This window comes from Triturus cristatus, chromosome 1_2, assembly GCF_964204655.1.
Source record: "Triturus cristatus chromosome 1_2, aTriCri1.1, whole genome shotgun sequence".
In the NCBI taxonomy this organism is placed as follows: domain Eukaryota; kingdom Metazoa; phylum Chordata; class Amphibia; order Caudata; family Salamandridae; genus Triturus; species Triturus cristatus.
In genome coordinates, this window is record NC_140580.1 from 886,785,041 (window position 1) to 886,805,763 (window position 20,723).

At 43.1% G+C, this 20,723-nt stretch overlaps 1 protein-coding gene across 1 annotated transcript in view; it reads left to right on the plus strand.

The window, feature by feature from the left end:
- The first annotated feature begins 351 nt into the window (after positions 1-351).
- Positions 352-20,723, plus strand: part of LOC146868222 (taste receptor type 1 member 2-like) — a 106,933-nt gene continuing 86,561 nt past the window's right edge. The window contains exons 1-2 of the mRNA XM_085624093.1: positions 352-721; positions 6,121-6,418. Coding sequence (XP_085480219.1) covers positions 543-721; positions 6,121-6,418 — 477 coding nt within the window. The 5' untranslated portion in view covers positions 352-542. The remainder of the gene's footprint in view (positions 722-6,120; positions 6,419-20,723) is intronic.

Here is a 20,723-nt window from a genome sequence, read left to right on the forward strand (position 1 = left end):
ATGTACTCTAGTGACAGAAAGCTCACCAGTCAGACAAAGAGAGAGAGACACACACACAGGGGGCAGACCGTGGAAATGAATACAAAAGAAGAAAAGTGAGAAGAAAGAGAAAAGGCAGAGAAGGAAAACGCGAGAAGCTAGAGTGAGAGAAGCGAGAGAGAAAGGAGATGAAAAATTGCAAACTTTGAGAGTCTGTGAATTAAAAGGAGACAGTGAAGAGGAAGAGACTGTAAGAGAAAAATATGACAGAAATAATACAAAATATATATTTGAAAGGAACACAAAAGTCCAAGACGAGGTAGGAAAAAAGCAGGAAAAAAGAAAATAAGGAAAAGAGAAAAAACCGAAAATTGAAGCAGGAGAAGGGGATAAAAGAAAGCTGTAGAGGACTAAATAACAGAAAAAGAAAAAGGCTAGTAAGAGAGAGTGGTTGAGAGAAGGAAGAGCAGAATTAGGCAGGAGGTAGAGGAGGCTAAGAAGGTGAGGTAGGAGATAACAGCTTTGGTATTTTGAAGGTCCATCAACCTTCAGGCCCTGGGACGATGCTCACCTTCTTCCTTTTGCTGTGTTTGGCTCCCGAGTTTCTGCATTGCCAACAGATGGGAAGCGGCTCAGACTTTGTGTCCCACGGAGACTTTAACATTGGTGGACTCTTCACGTTCCATGCTCCCTCTGCCAGCATCCCGTCCCGTAGCACACCTGTAGTGGAGAACTGCGGCAGGTAGGTGGTACAATGTGGAGAATTGTGTGACGTATATGTATCAGTGAAGATAGTTTTGACTTATGTCAGCGCTGAACCGAAGTGGATACCTGGGACATCCACAGTAAGCCATAGGCATGTTTTGCCGGCTTACACAGAGAAATATTATGCTGTTCGATTAGATTTTAAACATGGATAGATACAACAGGCAAGTGCTTGAAGAAAATAGCTACTGTTAGCAATAATAAAGGGTTGATAACACAAATGTTGCTGTTGCATCCACTCCTGAAAATGCTGGTTTAAATTTTGATGTTCTCAACAGCTACCATCTGATCTTCCCTTGCCAGGTGCAGTTTTGAAAAGGTGGTGTTCGTCCAGTAAGAGGGTTACCTGGTTTCATCTTTAAATGTTGGGACATTTAGTGATGTACTGAGTCGTGTGTCAGAGTCTGCCCTGGCTTATGTGCCAGATTATCTATTCATTTGTGGGGAAGCATCCCATTCCCTGTTGTGTCCTGTTGGGCCAGTCCTCGGTCTTCGATATTACTGATCATAGTGTGCCATTGTGACAGCCTATCCTGAGTCTTGACTCATTCTTGCAGCACAGATTCCAACATGGAGCCATACATTCATTTCTGTCTCGTACAGGTCATGCCTAGTTCCAGGATCCTAGGTCCTGCCTTGAAGAAGCCCAGGTGGGCCATAAAGATGCATAGTGGAGCAGGCACAAATCTACAAAGGGTTTACAAAATCTGCTATTTTTGATACTGGCATTTTAACATGTCTAAGAAGCAATGGCTTCATATCTTTGATAATGTTGCGTCTAACGGATAGAACCTTTGACTGTGCCCTTTGCCCAGAATCAAATATGTACTTTAAGCAGGCGTCTTGGTCACAGGACATGGGTGCAGTCTGTACCCCCTGTCTTATGCCCACTCGAAGCGGCTGCTGGAAACGTTACCTCATGGTCCTTTATGCAGCTGTAGTGCAGAATATGCACAAGACATATACCCAATAAGGTAGCATTTACTAGTTAACCAGATGAAAGTGCTCCAGTTGGGTAGATGCTTTCTGCAAACCTAGGGACTCTTCTGGGAATAAATGAGGTTCCAGTCTGGCCCAGGTGCACATTTCACAGAAATTAAACCTCAACAGGAAGCACTTAAAAATATAAACATAGTAGGTGCCCCTGTTGAAGCTCCACTTTCGTAAAGTCCAAACGTTCATAACGTCTTGGGCTTGGTGAAGGCAAATCTAATGTGTTTCCCCTTGTATTCCACTTTGAAAAACAATCTAAAATCCTTGATGGAGGTGAATGCCTAGTTGATCTAATGGAGCACAAACTAATCTGTAGTGACTGTGACGAGTGGTTTCTTTTTTTTCATCTCCTTGTCAGAGCAGAGTCCATGGTTCACCCTTTTACATACCCTAAGTATGCAAATGCCCCAAATCCATAATGGCACTCACACACCCACTCACAAACCCACACAGCCACTCACACACCCACTAACAGACCCATAGCGCCACTCACAAACCCAGTCACAGACCTACACAGGCATTCACATATCAACTCACAGTGATACACAGGCACTCACATACCCATTCACAGGCATACACAGGCACTCATACACCCACTCAAGAGGCATACACAGGCACGCACAGACCCACATCTCCATTCACACATGCAGTCACAGACCCATAGTGCCACTCACATACCCAGTCACAGACCCACACAGGCACTCACACATCCACTCACAGACCCACACAGGCACTCACAGACCAACCCACAGATCCATTCAGCCACTCACACATCCACTCACAGACCTATACAACCACTCACACACCCATTATCAAAGTTTACAGGTTACAGTTAGGAAATAAAATTTTAAAACACTTAGAAATTTATTGAAAAAAACAAAGGTTACAGGGACATAATAGTTAGGAAATAGAATTTTTTTAAAACATAAAAATTCACTGAAGAATTCAAAGGTTACAGGGATGTTATAGTTAGGCTCAGAATTAATTCACTCGTATAAAACCATAGAAATTCAGCAGTTATAGTAACCTGAGCTACCTATGACTTATGCCCCAGCAATGCACTGCTTATGACCTCACATGTTACATTGCACATGACACTGTCAGTGACATCACTGATGTTATCATCCACAGATCTACTTGCACACCCACTCACACCCCCATAGAACATCTCATACACTCAATCCCACTCCTACATAACCACTCACATACCTATTCACAGACGCATACAAGCGCTCACAAACCCAGCCAATGTATCTTATAGCCACTCCCACATCCACTCACCCATGCATCCACTCACACAACCACTAATTTACCCATAGCCATTCATGCACATACTCACTGACCAGTACAGCCACTCACACATCCAGTCATACAGACACTTACATAGCCACTCATATAGCCACTCAGACACTGAGTCCATCAACCAAACAGCTACTTAAACACCATCTCACTCACTCATACAGACACTAACACATACAGTTATTCACTCAGCCACTCACTCACCTATACAGTTACTCACCCACACTCACTTATACAGCCACTCTCACATTTACTCACTCACCCATAAAGTCACTCACACACCCACCCTCTCACCCATAAAGTCACTTACACACCCACCCTCTCACCCATAAAGTCACTCACACACCCACTCACTCACCCATACAGACTCTCACACACCCCATCACTCACCTATACATCCTCTGACATTCCCACTCACTCATCCACACAGCCACACACAGTAACTCACTTATGCACACTGCCACTCGTACCCCACTCACACACCAGTACATCTACTCACTCACCCATGCAACCATTCACACACCCATAGAGCCACTCAGATACCTACTCGCACATGGATACACACCATCACACAGCCACTCACATAATATATGTTAAAAGTTGTGTCACTCATTAGTAGTACACCTAATATACTAATTTAACTTTTTGAGGCAGCATAGTATATATGTTTAACACTCATAAACTCTTAGGAAACATACACTCACTGGATGATGTCATCAGTGATGTCATTTGAAATGTCATCAGCCGAGTCCCACAAAAAACTGTTTAAAAAAATGAAAGACGGGGCAAGTTAGGAATACTCTGACCCCTTACGTCTGGTCTTGGGGTTCCCCTGGGGCCCAGCAAGGGTGAAAAAGCATGAAAAAATATATTTTGCCACGAAATAGCGATGGAGTTGTGAATCCACAGCAAAAATAAAATTTACAAAAAGCGCGGGCTCCCCCACTTTATTAAAGATTTGCCTAAGTGTGGGCCAGGTCCCAGGGGCATATTTTCTGTTTAAATAAGGTGAGGGGGTGCTCAAGATACCCCTCCCAATGGTCAAACTTGGCCCGAGCAAGTGGAAGCAGTCAAAATGCTCCTGCTTGCTGGAAGCAGAGTTTTCATCTGTTTCCCAGTCGCTGTCATGCAGGCAGTGAAGCAGATGAACCTATTGTTCCCTTGTGCAGGGAGCCGCATTTTTAGCAACTCCCTGTGTGCGGGAGCAATGCCAGCTCCTGCAGGAGGCGAGGAGCTGGCTGGGACTGCAGGGGCCTTGAGGCTCCCCCACAGTCCCATAACACATTAACCACAAACGATCTTAACTTCTTGAACTTGGAGAAGGTAAAGCAAATGTGTTTCCTCTCGCATTCAATGTTGAAAAATTATATGAAATCTTTAATTGAGGTATATTCTATTGCTATTGGAGCAAAATCTGATGTGTAGTGACTATGATGAATTGTCGCATCCTAGTGAGAGTCCATGGGTCTCACTTTTAAATACCCTAAGTATGTAAATGCTCAAAATGCACCACTCAAACACCCTCTCACAGACATCCACAGGCACTCACACTCACAGACCCACACAGGTACTCATAGACCCACACATGAATGCACACACCCACTCAGACTGCCACACAGGCATTCACAGACCCACACAGGCACTCACAAACCCACTCACAGGCACACACTGGCATTCAGACACCCACTCAGACACTCACACAGGTATTCACACACCCCCTTCACAGACCCACACAGACACTCACACACCCACTCACAGACCCACACAGTCACTCACACACCTACTCTCAAAGGTGACAGGTTGCAGTTAAGATTAAAAAAATTAAAAAAACATAGAAATTCACTAAACAAACCAAAGGTTACATGGACATTATAGTTAGGAAATATTAATAAAAAAAACCCTTAGAAATTCACAAAAAAATAAAGGTTACAGGGATGTTATAGTTAGGAAATAACATTAACAAAAATATAGAAAATCACTGAAAAACCAAAGGTTACAGGGACGTTAAATCTAGGAAATAAAATTTTAAAAAATGTAGAAACTCACTAAAAAAAACCCAAAGGTTAAAGGGATGTTATAGTTAGGAAATACCATTAACAAACCATAGAAAATCACTGAAAAACCAAAGGTTACAGGGACATTATAGCTAGGAAATAGAATTTAAGAAAGCCTTAGAAATTCACAAAAAAAACTAAGGTTACAGGGATGTTATAGTTAGGCTCAGATTTCACTCATACAAAACCATTGAACTTCAGCAGTTATGTTTACCTGAGCTAACTATAACGTACGCCCCCGCAACACACTACTTTTGACCTAACATATTACACCACTCATGACATGGTCAGTGACGTCACTGATGACATCACTGATGACATAATCAACAGAACCACTCACATACCCTCTCACACTCACACATATATATGTATGTTCTGGCTCAAACACAAAACAACAGAAATTTGCCAATTATGGTATGTGTATGCATACAATGCACACTTTTATTCCAGTCCCAGTTGTAATTCAGTGTTTTGTTCATGGCAGATGTGATTTGTAAAGCATAGCCATCCCTGATGTAATACTGTGACTGCACGTCAACAGCACTTGGTCACGACATTACACCAGGGATGACTTTGTACAATCGGATGATAAACATCCTCTGCTGAAGAGCAGTACCCCAAAATGCAGTAGGGCCTTGCTTAACAAATAAATGTATTAAGCAGATTCAATTAATAAAGATATAAATGGATAAAGAAAAAGGATGATTTATTGAAGAAAACACTTGGCGTACTTACACTTTTTTTTACGCTTTCTATACTTTGTGAAAGAAGATCTACCTGGCCAATTGAAAGTTGTGTGAGAAGAGCTGCACCTTCTTAAAAGAGTACACAGAACCAACATTTTTCTAATTGAGCCCTGATGCTGCTGGGAACAGCTCTTTCCTGTACTTAAATGTGGTATAGCATCTGCAATTAAACACTGACCAGTGTAAAGAGTGTGTACTAGAAACCCTCAACTCAAGATATCAGAATACCATAAATTCTGGACCAGCATGCAGTGCCATATGTGACCCATCACTGTCTTCCTCAGTTTTCAGATCAATCTCCCGGGCTTCCGCTATTTTCAAGCAATGAGATTTGCTATCCACGAAATCAACAACTCCAGCTCCCTCCTGCCTGGCATCACCCTGGGCTACACAACCTACGACTCCTGCTACATCTACAATAACATCCATCCAGCGCTCGATTTCATCTCCAGGGATGGGGCTATCAACATGCAGAACCATTATGCTGACTACGTGCCCAGAGTCATCTCTGTCATCGGGCCAGACAGCACCGACGCTGCAGTGGCCACAGCCTCCATCTTCAACATGCTCCTTCTACCTCAGGTAGGCAAATCATTTGTGGCGTATTGATGGAGGTGAAAGGATGCCCGCCATATTGGGAATATGAAACTGGCCTCACCAGGTGGGTCTCTCTAGTTTGCTACCAGATGTTCTTTGTCATCGGACATAAATATTGTGTCCTATATTGTTAAAAATATTGCCCCTTTGGAGGTAATAATGGAACATTTCCACTTAATGGGATGATATTATATCACCAAATTAGAGGTAATGTTGGAAAATGTATACCAAATGGGATTAATTTTGTGCATGATACTTAGGGTACAATACTTATTATTAGATGACATTTCTATAGACTATATTCTGACAAACATCCATCAAAAGGGATAGCAGTACATAGGCATTTTATTTAGTGTCACATTTCTAATTATAAATCACTTTCAAGCACTGTACATACACTATACAAAGGGTTACAATAAAATAAAGCACATAATTATAATGGTATGAAACATCATGAGGCAAATATCAGTGGAGAGGAAGTATTCCTTTATGAGAAAAATGAACAAAAGAATGAGTCGAAGCAAACGTAAAAGGAAAATCATTCAAATGTTTAGGTGCTGAAAGAATGAAAGCTGAGACTAGATATACACAGGAGATAGTGAGAATCTGAGTGGCCCCTTTGACTGCTGCTGGACTGGTTAAATACAGAAACTTGACTCAATGGTCCCCTCGGGCCCTTGCTCTAGTGTACCTGCTGCACCTATGTTAGCTACGTCCAGTTCTTGCAGGTCACAGGTAGGAATTTAGATTTACACATGCAAGGCAGATTTGGAGGGGTCTGACCCATAAATATTTACAAACACAATTTAAGATGAGGAGGAAGTTTAAAGATCAGTCTGATGGGGGAATTAAAATCGATTCTAGAAGGCGAGGGCCAATCAGTGAAGAGGGCATAATAATCAAGGCAGGAGGGAAGGAAAGTAAGAATGAGAATTTTATTAGGGAGAAATGATGAGAAAGGGGTGAAATATTCGACTATTTCATAGCTGGAATCAACAGCGGAATTCATAAATAATATTAGCAGAAATGGAAAACATGGTGTCACAAATAACAGCCAACCTATACATTGAGGTGTAGTGTCCTGAGGTCGGGCTGGCCTGTGTGTCATTGCCTGAGTGCAGCCAGGGGTATCAGCAGGCGGCCTGCTCTAGCAAGAAGTAGAGCGTATTACGCACTATTTGTGTTAGTGTAAATACCAATGCGCATATTACTAAGATCTTTTATTTAGGAACATGAAGACATCAATCACAAAGCTGCGTAGAGGTATGACGCCTGTGCTTCATTCAGTCCTGTAATCAATTTACAGTTTCTGAAGCACACGCAAATTGTAACAACAAGACAGTACAATAATAAGAAAGAACAAAAAATTATTTAGTTGGGCTTTGTCCGGTCTTTTATTTTACAAGATCTTCCATTCCCTTATGACAACGCGTTTCGTCGTTTATGGGTATGAACCCTACGACTTCCTCAGGGCTGGAAGTAATACAAATAATGTTGTTGTAATACACAGAATATTAGGTTGCCCTGTACTTTAGGGACCTGTCTGGCCTATTGGAACTATAATTTCCGTTTCTGCCCACAGTTTGTACATAATTCGAATTGGACTTGCTTGGTTATCGCACAAGTGGTAAGAGCTGAATACTTTGTAAAACTTAATAAAGTGAAACATTTTTGAACAAGTAGTAACGCGGACATTGCTTTGTGCCCTGTATTCCAGGAACCAGTTGCCTTTTATTGAAGTCAGCTTTTCAACAAAAAAACGTGGAATGCGGAGAGTGAATAAATTAGTATTTGAACACTGACAACTTGCATTGATTGGATATTCCACGGTACCTACGTGTAAGCGTTAATATTAGCAATGTGATATTGAAGGATTACATGGAATGGTTATAAGAATATTTTGCATTCCCTTACAGGGTCGCGATTTGGTTTTATTTAAGACTTCAAGTTACTTAACAAAGGGAACTCTTTTGAATCAAGGTTGAATAGAGAGGTAAGCTTTGCCTCTGAAAATGCGGCAGTTTGTGATTTTGGTAGGACGTAATGAATAACTGGTGCCTCATGTCTCATGTGTTCATAATTGACTAAGGTTTTATGTCTATTTAGATTTTCGCAGAAATCATTTTGGAGTAATTTATCAAGGTACCATACTTTTCTTTTTCAAGATATTAGTGTTGTAATGAAGCATGTAACTCACTTGTGGTTCATCAATAATAACTGCACATTGGCTGTTTTTATGGATTGTGTGGATTCACTTACACAAAGGTGATAATATGGAATTGGATGTTTGTGCAAATATTAGGTTCAATCTTGAACTGTGATAATGTACATATGTTTTGAATACTCTGCCTAAGCATTTTATTTTCACATGTAACATGTGCACAATTTATTTTCTTTAATTAGTCCCTTGACACACAGACGTTATGTTTTGGGCTTACAAAGTGAATGGTTGTCTAATTTTCTGTGTATCACAACAACATTATTTGTATTACTTCCAGCCCTGAGGAAGTCATAGGGTTCATACCCATAGACGACGAAACGCGTTGGCATAAGGGAATGGAAGATCTTGTAAAATAAAAGACCGGACAAAGCCCAACTAAATAATTTTTTGTTCTTTCTTATTATTGTACTGTCTTGTTGTTATAATTTGCGTGTGCTTCAGAAACTGTAAATTGCTTTTTCGATCTTTGATTGAAATTTTGGGGAATTAGGGTGGATGTTCTCCCTCTTTGAATGCACCCCAGGATATGTGTAATTGTGTGATACTAGATTTATCGGTGTAAATTTGTATCAGCGCCTGAGGACCCTCTTCACCCATTTCCGTTAACAGTCCTGGAATCATGCTGAGCGGATTGTACAAAAGGGACAGAAGCAGGAAGTGGAGCCTGAAGAGACGGTAGAATGCAAGGTCCAACACTCTCTTCCTGTTGTTGGGGTACCCCAATTTCGTGCGGGTGGACCACTCTAAGGGATGTGGACCTTCCGTTCCCCAGCGTAAGAGTTGTAGAAAAAGGATTAGGAGTGTCGTGTCATTCAAAATAAATCAGAGTGCATTCCTTTCGTTGTTTTTCATGTATTCCTATATTTTCCAATGGATTATTCAATATTCCAACTATAATGAAGTGTACCACTTGATATATAAGCAGCCGACACATGTTTCGTCAGTATGACAACCCGAGGATGAGCTACAGGTGGGGATTCGACCCAGGACTAGATGTAGCAGGCCAGGACAATATCCTATAGATGAGATTTGAACAACAACAAATTATATCAATGAGCCTTGAGAAAGCCGTGTCGGCTGTTTGTGTATCAAGTGGTACATGCCTAACATTTTTTTTTTTTAACTGAATATGTCCCCATGTAACGCAACTGGTGCTATGTAAAGCGCTCTGATACCCGATTCGGGTCAAGTTCACGCTATATAAAACTCTGTAAAATAAAAAATAAAACAAAATATTGTTGGAATAATTAACTATCCGTCTAAAAATAAAGGAACAGATGAAAAATAATTAAATAAATACACTCTGATTTATTTTGAATTGGAGGACATACTAATCCTTTTTCTAGGAGCCTCAACCTACTAGAACAGCAGACTCGGTGAAATACAAGTAAGAGAATGTGAGGTCACCAGAATCTGAACTGGACAGAATAAAAAATTAGCAAGCATTCGCGCCAAGAATTTTCAATTCTATTAAGGACACGGAGGCGAGGATTATGCTTCTCTTTCTTATATTTGCTACTCACAGCAGCCAATGAACAACGTTTTGTATGCAAATAAAACTACATTTCCCATGATGCTCATCCATACATCACATCCTGTATAGCCCCATAAGAGCCACAGTATCCTGTTTCTCCTCCTCTTTCTTTGCTCGAACCTTAATAATCAATAACATTAATACTTTAGTCCAAAATAAGGAATATGAGTCCAATAATCATCCTCCAACGTGGCAGAACCATATCCAAACTGGAATTTTACATCTTCTAACCCAGGAGTACACTTGCTCCGTCTTCTTTTCCCAGAACCTGAAAGGAATGAGACAGGGAAAACCCGTAACTTCTGCTTACACAGAATATCAAGTACATGCGGGTGGGTAATTATTACCAATATTGTAATAAACCGGGTGGGATAATCCTCGCCTCCGTGTCCTTAATAGAATTGAAAATTCTTGGCGCGAATGCTAGCTAATTTTTTATTCTATTACAGGACCGGAGGCTTCGGATTATGCTAGTTTAACGCTTATCCAACACAACTACAGTCATATCACCCACCGGTTTAATAATAAACTGTTTAAATATAGAGTGAGAAAATCAATCAGTAGATCTTGAAATATCCTGTACTATGGGAATCAGCAAACAATATTGAGAGATATGGTCCCACTAACAGACTGTCTCAAACAATTGGTTATGGATATCGTATCCTGGCATAACTGCCATCAACCACCGGCTATAATAGCCGTAGACATATGTAAAGGTTCTATAATGTAATCCACAGTTATAGCACAACAATTATATCACAACTCAGGTAGTAACACCAAGTAAACTCCCTTGTAAACCTTGAGGCATGGAAACCACACGTAATTTGCATTATTTGGAAAACATAATGTGAACAGGCCTTGACCAGATGTAATTCTGACATTAAGTATAATGAAACTTCCTGGAGTAGATACCGTACCTGTAAAACCGTGGACCTGTCCCGTCGTCGGAATACCGAAAGGTAGAAGGTCTCGTAACACAGCCTGACGATAGTCTATTCCTTGTCGACATATTTTTGTTGGCCACTTTTCAAAGAAGAAAAGCGAGAGAACCGCCCACAGAGGATTATTCTGGTCTGGGTTTTTATGCTACTCATTGCCTTTCAACAACTTCCAGAAAAAACCGACGCAAGCCCAACAACTTGCCTGTATCTAAAATGACCTGCATAAATGGCCAAAATGGCCGCTGCGAAGTGAACGTCACGCAAATCCGAATTACATTACCTGATGAAATATACACAAATTACGAAAATCAGCCCTCACGGAGATAACACGACGTGTGCGTACCAACAAACACGATCTTCCGATGCCGAAAAAATATTGTGTTTGCGTGGAAGGACCCAGGGTTGTTAAATGAACACCGACAGCGTGTCCGAAAAATTTAGATCATAACAAAAAACAATGTTTTAAAAATATATACCACCTGGGGAAACTGAATGTACAGCCCTGACATGTTTCGAACCCTGACCCTGTGCCACCAAAAGGCGCCAGACTAACCTTTGAGCTAGTTCCTTGGTATATCATAAAGGACCACTGCCCCAATTCACCATGCGCGCCTCTGCATGAAATGGAATGTTGTAAAGGGTCACAGAGAACTCGGAGTCAGACGCCGCCGACTCAAGGAGTACTGGAAAAACAAAATGGAGACTTCCCTACAAGAGTTGTAAAGATCGCTTCCGCTAAGCAATGCAATTTTGCGTCACCTTCCCCGAAATGTGGATGGAATGGAGAAAAAACATAGTTCAGTCCCACCGATAGTCGTGAGACAAGGCATACCTCCTTTACCCCCTGGATTTTATCTCCAGCCGAACGTCTGTGATGAATCAGTCCTGCCACTAAAAGGTCTGCGGAGCAAAAACCCAACAAGGCTTACAACCACTGAATGTCCTTCGGGTGAAGCTGCCACCTACTGCCATCTGGAGATACCAGAATTACCAGTCCGCTACTGCGCCCTGTTGCTATGGATTCTATTCCGTAATTACTTAAATCTGATACTTCCGGCAGAATGCCAAAAGTCCGTGACCAAATCCGCTAGGAACATGACCTCGTACCCTTTGGCTTGCCGATAGCTCTCACAACCGAGATATTACACGAGGTGAGAAGTACGTGTCAAGAGACCTATGTGAAAATAAAACCTTGAAATGACTGGAGGGCAGGAAAAAACAGTTTGACAGACTATGCTAAGCGCCACACTACTTCGGCAACTGCCAGAAATGGAACCCTCTGCATGGGTAAAGCTCCCACTTAGGAGCTTGTAAGACATAGCTGATCTGTGAGTAAGGAGATAACTCTGGAAAAAATCTAAGCCCAGTGCCACAAGTGTATCGAAGTGAATAGCCGAAAAGGCCATTACAAATTGTAACCCCAAGGGCAAATTGGAATCCGAAGAGGAAAACTGACTTCGGGAAAGAGGAGAGGCTAAAGTCTATGTCTGTGTTAAGATAAACACACATACATATATATATATACATATATACACATACATACACCTATACACATATAGATATATATACATACATACACACCTACATATACATCCCTTTAAACCCGAATGGGAGGACACCCTGTTCCCTTGAGGAAGCAATCACCTAATTAGAAAGTTGAAGGAGAGTATATAATTAACCCTCTAGTTCGTCATTGGAGCAGCCGCCAATGACGGGAAGGAAAAACTGGTGACCACGAGATGCTCTCCCGAAAGCCATATAGTAGAAAATTTGTGGAACATGGTGAGAAAGCAATTGCTAAACAAACCAATCCCTAAACGGTCCACTAAAGACCAGCCTCGTGAAAGACCCTCCGAAGTCCAGAGGGTGTGACCAAAGGTTAACTATGTCTACATATCGTAGATGCGACGCGTAATGAAGCTGTCCCAGATGGGGCCATCGCCAAGGGTCAGCGCAGTCAGGACATCAAAGTTGTCCATCGCTGCTTGTGTCCGGCCCTGACCAGGAGGTTGTCTTGGCAACCTGCCAGCTCCGGGAAACCCTTTCTGAGATTTCTTGTACAACTAGCAAGTAAAGAAGGAGACCGGCGTAGACGCCGGAGGACTCTTCCACCGTAACCAGTGTATCCGGCCGCAGTTCCCGAACTATAACTATTGTGCCCTTATCTAAGTCCCGTCGAGCGCGCGCGGATGCCCTAATATTTGTCATGTTGAATGATATAGAGAAAAAAACATGCCCAAGGAAAAGTGACTCAAGAATGATGGGCGTCAATCAAGCCTTGCGTCCCCGAGCTAGGGGCTGGTTCATCTGGGGCCCGGTTGACCTACTCAAGGGTGTGTAGAACCTGAGCGTCAACATAATTATTTCAGGAGCCTTGTGTGCTCCATTTGAATAGATCACATCCTCCTTATATATCTCACCCATGCGTTGTCATGGGGTGTCCGTATTCAATATAGTAGTGCCAAGCACAGCGTAACAGAGGAGTAGAGGGGGAGCCAACCCTGTGCACACGAGAATTGAAAAATAATAATGTATCGGCTCCTCAACAAAGCTGTAGTCAAATTATTCCAGCCCCATGGGCGTCCGAGTCATAGTGAAATATCAGGAGCGTGTGCGCACTCCAAGGGCCAGCCGATTGTTACAGCCTGGAAGGCGTACAAAGAAATCTACCCATGTAAGGCACGAGGCACTGTGAACCTATGAAGCAAAACAGGGACGCGTGCGACGTGCGTAAACCAAAATCGCCCAAATGTAGCCCAATTGGGTTACGCACACCAGAGCGTTATGACTCCATAACCGCACTCGGCTACTAGGGAAAACCTTTGGCGGAGAAAGCGCGAAATCGCGCAATGATCAGAGCAACCCTATGGAAGTGACAGGAGTAATGTTAATTCAGAAAACCATAATCATTGAAACACCTAACCTTTGAGTAATAATCTAGACCTAATCACTGTCCCACAGTGACTCATTTTGAATGCTGCAACGACAGCGCCGTATCTCAGCTCTTGAGGGAGCGTTCTAATTCTGTGTTCGGCCGTACCAAGTCCTTCCCATGAGGATCAACAGAGGCCCAATCAGTTAAGTCGCAGGCATCATCAGTGCGCCATCTCCACTCCAGCGGGAGCGACCTTAATCTGAACCCCGCCGGGCGGTGCAGTATTAAGACTGAGCATTCATCAGAGAAAAAAATCACGCCTAAATTGTAATAAGAGTTCAAATTTTAATATAAAATAAATCTAAATAATCTTGTCCTGCGAAAAAACACAACCCAGAAAACCTGGGTGCTAACCCCGAACCTCTGGGGTTGGAGGCAAAAGCCTTTCCCCTAGGCCACATAGACTTGCTGCAAACTTTAAGCACGTAAACCTGAGGGGAACCTGTGGCGTATAACCGTCACTGGAAGCTGCCAAGGGCAGCGCGGCACTTTCAGGTCAGCGGGAGAACCATTAAGCCTGAACAGGCCGCCCGCATTAAAGATTCCCCGCTCCTGACGGGGAACGCGCAACACTCGCCTTTAAATAGTAAATGGCGGTGCGCGCCATGCGCGTGAAAACAGCGCGGTACTCAGCGGCCCGCAGGGAGTGAATCGAAGGCCGAACAGGCCGTCAGTGCAAATATCCAAGCTCTGCTCCAAGCGGGAGCGCATCACCAATCGGGAACCTCTAAAGGGGGCCTGCAGGCAATCGGGGACCCAGATGATTATGCACAACGCTTCAGCGGGAGTGCCCCACAGATCACACTGCTCCCAGCGGGATCCTCTTAAGACGCCAGTAAGCTGATAACAATAGCGCCCGCGAGCGCTAAATTGAGAAATATATGGCAACTTGAAACAGAAGACAAATTGCCCCCAGCACAAAAACACAGATGTTTAAACACAATTATTCCACCTAGCGCGATATAAGCGCAAACATAACTGAAACATCCTCAAAGATAATTCAACAGTCAAATAAGACATAATTCACAACATAACGTTCTGAGCACTTAACTGTCTGCGTGAGCAGCAAAGAAAGAGGAGGAGAAACAGGATACTGTGGCTCTCATGGGGCTATACAGGGTGTGATGTATGGACGAGCATCATGGGAAATGTAGTTTTATTTGCATACAAAACGTTGTTCATTGGCTGCTGTGAGTAGCAAATATAAGAAAGAGAAGCATAATCCGAAGCCTCCGGTCCTGTAATAGAATCAGCGGTATGTGGTGCGGTCAGAACTCTACTGCGCTCTGATTGGCCAGTAGAAAGACCTCTGAAGTACTTGAGGGTCTGTGGGAGGTTTATGCTACTGGATAATGTCAACATGTATAGTGCCTGTCAGGCGTAAAATAAACTGAATGTTAACCTTTTACATTGTGGAGAGCCATCCGGGCTGGCATCACCCTTCTACATACATGATAGTTGCGCAACGAAGGATTGTCGAAAGTACATCTCTTTATCGTTTGCCACTTAGACTGCTCAGCTTTTAATTTTTAATGACCAGGGCCAAGTTAAGGTTTTGGAAAGAAAGACCCTTCTGCAGCATAGTAATTCTTAGACCCGACGAGAATATGTTACCCAAGTTAATTCTAAAACTTTGATCCTTTACTGCAAATATACATCTTGAGAGAACTGCACATAAAGAAATGCATATTCGATGCCGCAGCGACCTCTTGTGACACTGCCGCTAATGTTACTTATCTGAACTGAGTAGCCCACTAAGGGCGCTGGGAACTCTGCACCCCAGCTACCCCCGAATTGATGACGGGAGAATCCCAGCATCGTTTTGTGGGAATTATGGAGGGTTCCATCATTTGGCGCTTCTGCTCAAATGTTTTCACACCAACAGTTTCAACGGAATATTGTGTAAAATGCTCTTAAAGGGGAACACGAGTCCCTGTATTTTCAAAGTGCTACTGTCTATAATAAAAAGTACAGCTTTCATAATCAATAGTAAGAGAGTAAATTCCATTTTCTGATTAATAAAAATCCTCACAAAATGACATTTTACAGTACATACAACATTTTCGCATACTTTTATCTTATATAGACCATACAAATACAAATCATCAAAGTTAAACTAAGTCTACATTTATCATAGTCCACAGTAAACCGTGCCGGTTGGTCCACAGTGCCAAATGCTTATAACAAAGGACATACTGCAATTCGAATAAAACCTATGTGCATAAAAATACATCAAAGTTGAACATAAGATTACGTTGCTCCCAGCTCGGAGAAAGCCATGCCGGTTGCATCAAAGTGTCAAGAGCTTATTACAGAAAGCATACTGCGATTCAATTAAAATCTATATGCATTAAAATTCAACAACGTTAAAAATAGAGCTACCGGCAAGGAACCATACAGTACTTTAAAGTGCCAACTGCTTTTAAGCAATAGATGCATATTTCACTATCGCGTTACGGGCGTGTTACATTGAAAGAGCAACTTGTCTAAATATGCGGGCGACATCCAGAAATGCTAGCTGCTTGATGAAAGGTCGAGCTTTGTTTGTGTCATGCTAGGGTTTGTTCCGGCCTAAGATTACAGAGTTCCTCAATGTGAGCACTTCATGCTAACAGACCCTTCTGGGTCTGGCTGAGCCACAGTTCAGGGTTCAGCTTATACACTTTGGTGAGTTTGGAGCTCGCGACAAGATACGATGGCACGCTTTGCTTCTTAACCACAATTATTTCTCTGGCTCAGGGTTTCTTGTTTTCTGCACCCATGCAGATGACCAGTTTCAGGGTCACAGGTCTCTGGGTGTCCTTTGTCCAATTTGTACTCTGTCACATGATGGTTTGATGGAGGTGATGTGGGTTCCAGCTTCCATATTTGTTGTGATTTCTCTTCAGGGCCAGGTTTCCCGTGAGAGTCCAAGCCTGCGGCCTATTGGTATATGCCATCTGGGTATAAGTATCACTGTCATTGAGACTGGATCTTAATGGGCTCTTCATTTCTCTCCTACTTCCCTTTCCTGATTGGTTGGCCTCGAATCTTATCTGCAAAAACAACAGTTGATGGACAGAATGCAGAACAATGTCATACATTCACCCCAGTACAGAGATCTGGGCCTAAATCCATCGTTTTTTTGCTCACCATGCCATTCCAGTTTGAACCCAGCCATATGCAAATCAGTCTTGACCCTGTGCCTCATGGGAATAGTCCAGCCCGAACTGCCAAGCCAGGTCCTCCCTGGACTGGAACCAAGCATCCTGGGACCGGTTTCGGGGTTTCACCCCTCTTCAGCCAGGATAGCTTGATTCCAGTGGCATGGAGAGCACGAGCACTCGAATCTTATCTGACCTAATGGTTCTGTTGAGGATCTTTACTTTTGCTATCTTCTGAAGCACTCCAGCAATCACCGCTGCCAGGTTACACCACAATAGAAGTGCATTTCCCGGTTAAAAACCAGCCCTTGTATTTTCACTTCCCAGGCCACTCACATTGACCAACCTGACTCAATCAAAGTGAAGATGCACCCCAGTAAACACAGAGCTCAAATCACATGGCTCTGCCAATGCATCGTCCAATCGAAGCTTAATCATGTGTCCGGCCGGCCAGCCCCACTCAGATTTACTAACACAACTCAGCCATAGGCCAGTAGTGTTCCAGCAACCACCAAGTTTAGTCATGTGACCTCTTGAATGCACTGCCTAGTCAGAAGCCTGTCCACTTTGCATTCATTTCTCCAACAGCACCTTTTGGCTGAGGAGAAGGAAGACAAGGACATCAGCTGTGTGGGCTTGTTGGGTGCAGAAATTCCTAATACGGGAATTCCGGCCTTCCAGATATGCCATCAAAACCATGTGCTTCACACACAAAATGCCACACCCCGTACCTACACTCACACCAGAACCACACAATTAGACACACACACCACCCAACCAATGCCAAGAACCTCATTCCCATCCCTCTCACTAGTAGCATGGGCACACCTTCAACAGAACGCACCTTGCAGCTGGTCATTGCAGGCTGTGCAGTTCGCCATGAATTTGACTTTGCCGAAATCATTACACAAAACCACCTGGATGCTCTCTTCATCAGAGATACATGGCTCACACAGGCATCCGACCAAACCTTAGCCAGCTTTGATCTCCACAGGCTACAAGATCCAAGGTTTATCAAGCATATAAGATGTGGCCTACCAGCCAGAGAGTGCGGCCTCGAAGCTGGGGAACCGGGTCGAATCTTGGCAGGGACGCTCAACATCCTGTGATTCTGGGCAAATCACTTAATCTCCCCATGCCTAACAGATATGAATGTGTCCTTGTGTAACGTAACTGGTGCTCATGTAAAGCCCTCTGATACCTTCAGGTCGAGTTCGCGCTATATATAACTCCCAAAAAATAAATAAATAAGAGAGGTGGTGGACTCTCTGTCATCCTCAAGCCTACCTGGCCTCACGTTCTAGGTAACCCAGCAACCCTCACATCATTCAAGATCACCTGCCTCTTTCCACTCTCTTCCTCCCAGTCAGACAGCTTGATCTACAGAGTTCCTGGATCTAACATGAATGTCATAGAAGAAATCTCAAACTTCAGTTGAGCATATCTGCCCCACCTTCCTCAGTGCCATCAATTCCAACATAGGCTCAAGCACCAAGAAAATCAAAGATACCTTTAATACATTCCTCAACACCGTCAAACAATATATCAGTGAACTTACCCTCTCCAAAGGCAATACCCTTAATTGCACCGTAATGTCTTTTTCGTCAGTCCAATCCAGCCTCAAGATATCTCTGGAACAGAATCCTACCATCATCTCCCTCTCTCTCCTTTGTGTATAAACGTAGATCTAGCTGAGTACAAATTAGAAAAATAAATAATATTCCTTCAAAGTCTTTCCCTTCATACTCTCCAGCAAACACCAGCCGATTACAGATGCTCGGCCGTGAGACCTACACTATTTAATATATATCTTGCCCCCCTACTATGCCTTGCAGAGACACTGGGTGCCAAAGTAGTGTCCTATGCTGATGGTACCTAGTTACTTTTCTCTTGGGGCAGGGATGAAGCATTCCCCGCCGAACAATTAGGAACTGTTTGTCTGAAGATTTCCAGTGGATTTCCCTCCACCATCTAAAATGTAATAGGGGAAAGACTGAGCTCCTTTTTTCGGTTTAAGATCAGAAATGCCCTGGCAGACCTTCTGGTCCAATGATACCTCTCCTCCATCTACTCACACAAATGCTACAAAAAATCTAGGCGTTAATTTTGATGGGGCACTTTCCTTTCTTCCACAACTCAACGCAGTAGTAGGGATCTGCTTTGGAATGTTACGGATGAGGACGTTTCTGCACTATCTGTCATTGTTAGCTAGAGAACTGGGGGTCCAAGCTCTGATTACATCTAGACAGGACAATGGGAACGCTTTATACTTAGGCCTGCCTGACTACCTGATTACTAAGTTGCAAGTAGTCCAAAATGTGGCTGCCTGCATGGTTCTCAGCCTCTCCATAAGAGCACATGTGCCCCCAGTTCTCAGAGAACGGCACTGGCTTCCCGTAAGGAAGAGGATTGTCTTCAAATCACTCCATAGAGTAGGTCCAAGATACTTGAAAGCAAGAATAGGCCTCTAGATCCCTCCCAGAAATCTTTGCTCACAAACCTCTTTCTAGACAAAATTCCACGGATTCGTAAATCCAGCACGGGTGGCACGTCTTTTTCGTCTTTGGGACCATAACTGTGGAATAAACTCCCACTGGATTTAAGATGTCTTACATGACCACTCTTGGTGTCACACCTGACTGTGCAGAGCGTCAGTACACACTACGGAGTAACAGGTACGAGATATAAGTTCCATTATTACATTACATGACAACACACTGCTAAATGTATGCAAGACAAGAGTCCTGTGAAAACACTTGTGTACACCACCACGCCCTTTAAACAACTATACCCCTAAACAAATCCTTAGTACCAGTGTGCTCCCAAGAGCTCATTGAGATCAAACACACCTTACACAGACAAGAAAAGAAATGTAGAAAGACCAATGACCCGGGAGATCTTTGTCAACTCAAGCACCTCTACTCTACATGCAGTCTCCTCATCACCTCAACCACAGCAAGCTTCCACAGAACCACAATTTCTACTGGAGAGATGAGGAACGTGGAGGATATAATTAGTGAACTGGAAAAGATATAAGGGGTCCAGAGCGACATCAGTAGTCTGATGAACTTCATTCACATTTTCTGCGGGAACATGGGGATCGGATATCTGAACTGCATAAAAGGGTCCATACCAATCTGGAACCTGAAAATGTACAAGCGTGTCAGCAAATGAGATGGGACAAAAATGTTTCAGAATAAAAGCAATTCTTTCAAATGAAGAAAGTAGCTATAAGGAAGTAGCTGCTACAAGGAGCGAGGATCCCTCACAGAAGGAGGGTCCTGTTGAAGAACGGTGAGTGGTCAACAGTCATTTAATCCATAAAGCTGTGTTCATTTTAAATCAGCGATGATCATGTCATCCTACGGCAACATCTATCAGATGGCATGGGAAACACTTTTTGGTAATGCGGTACACTATCGGAAGATTTCCCCTGATTAAGGGCCTCCTATGAGCCCGAAATGCATTGGGATCATTGAATAAGATTCTGATAGATGTTGCCGTAGGATGACATGA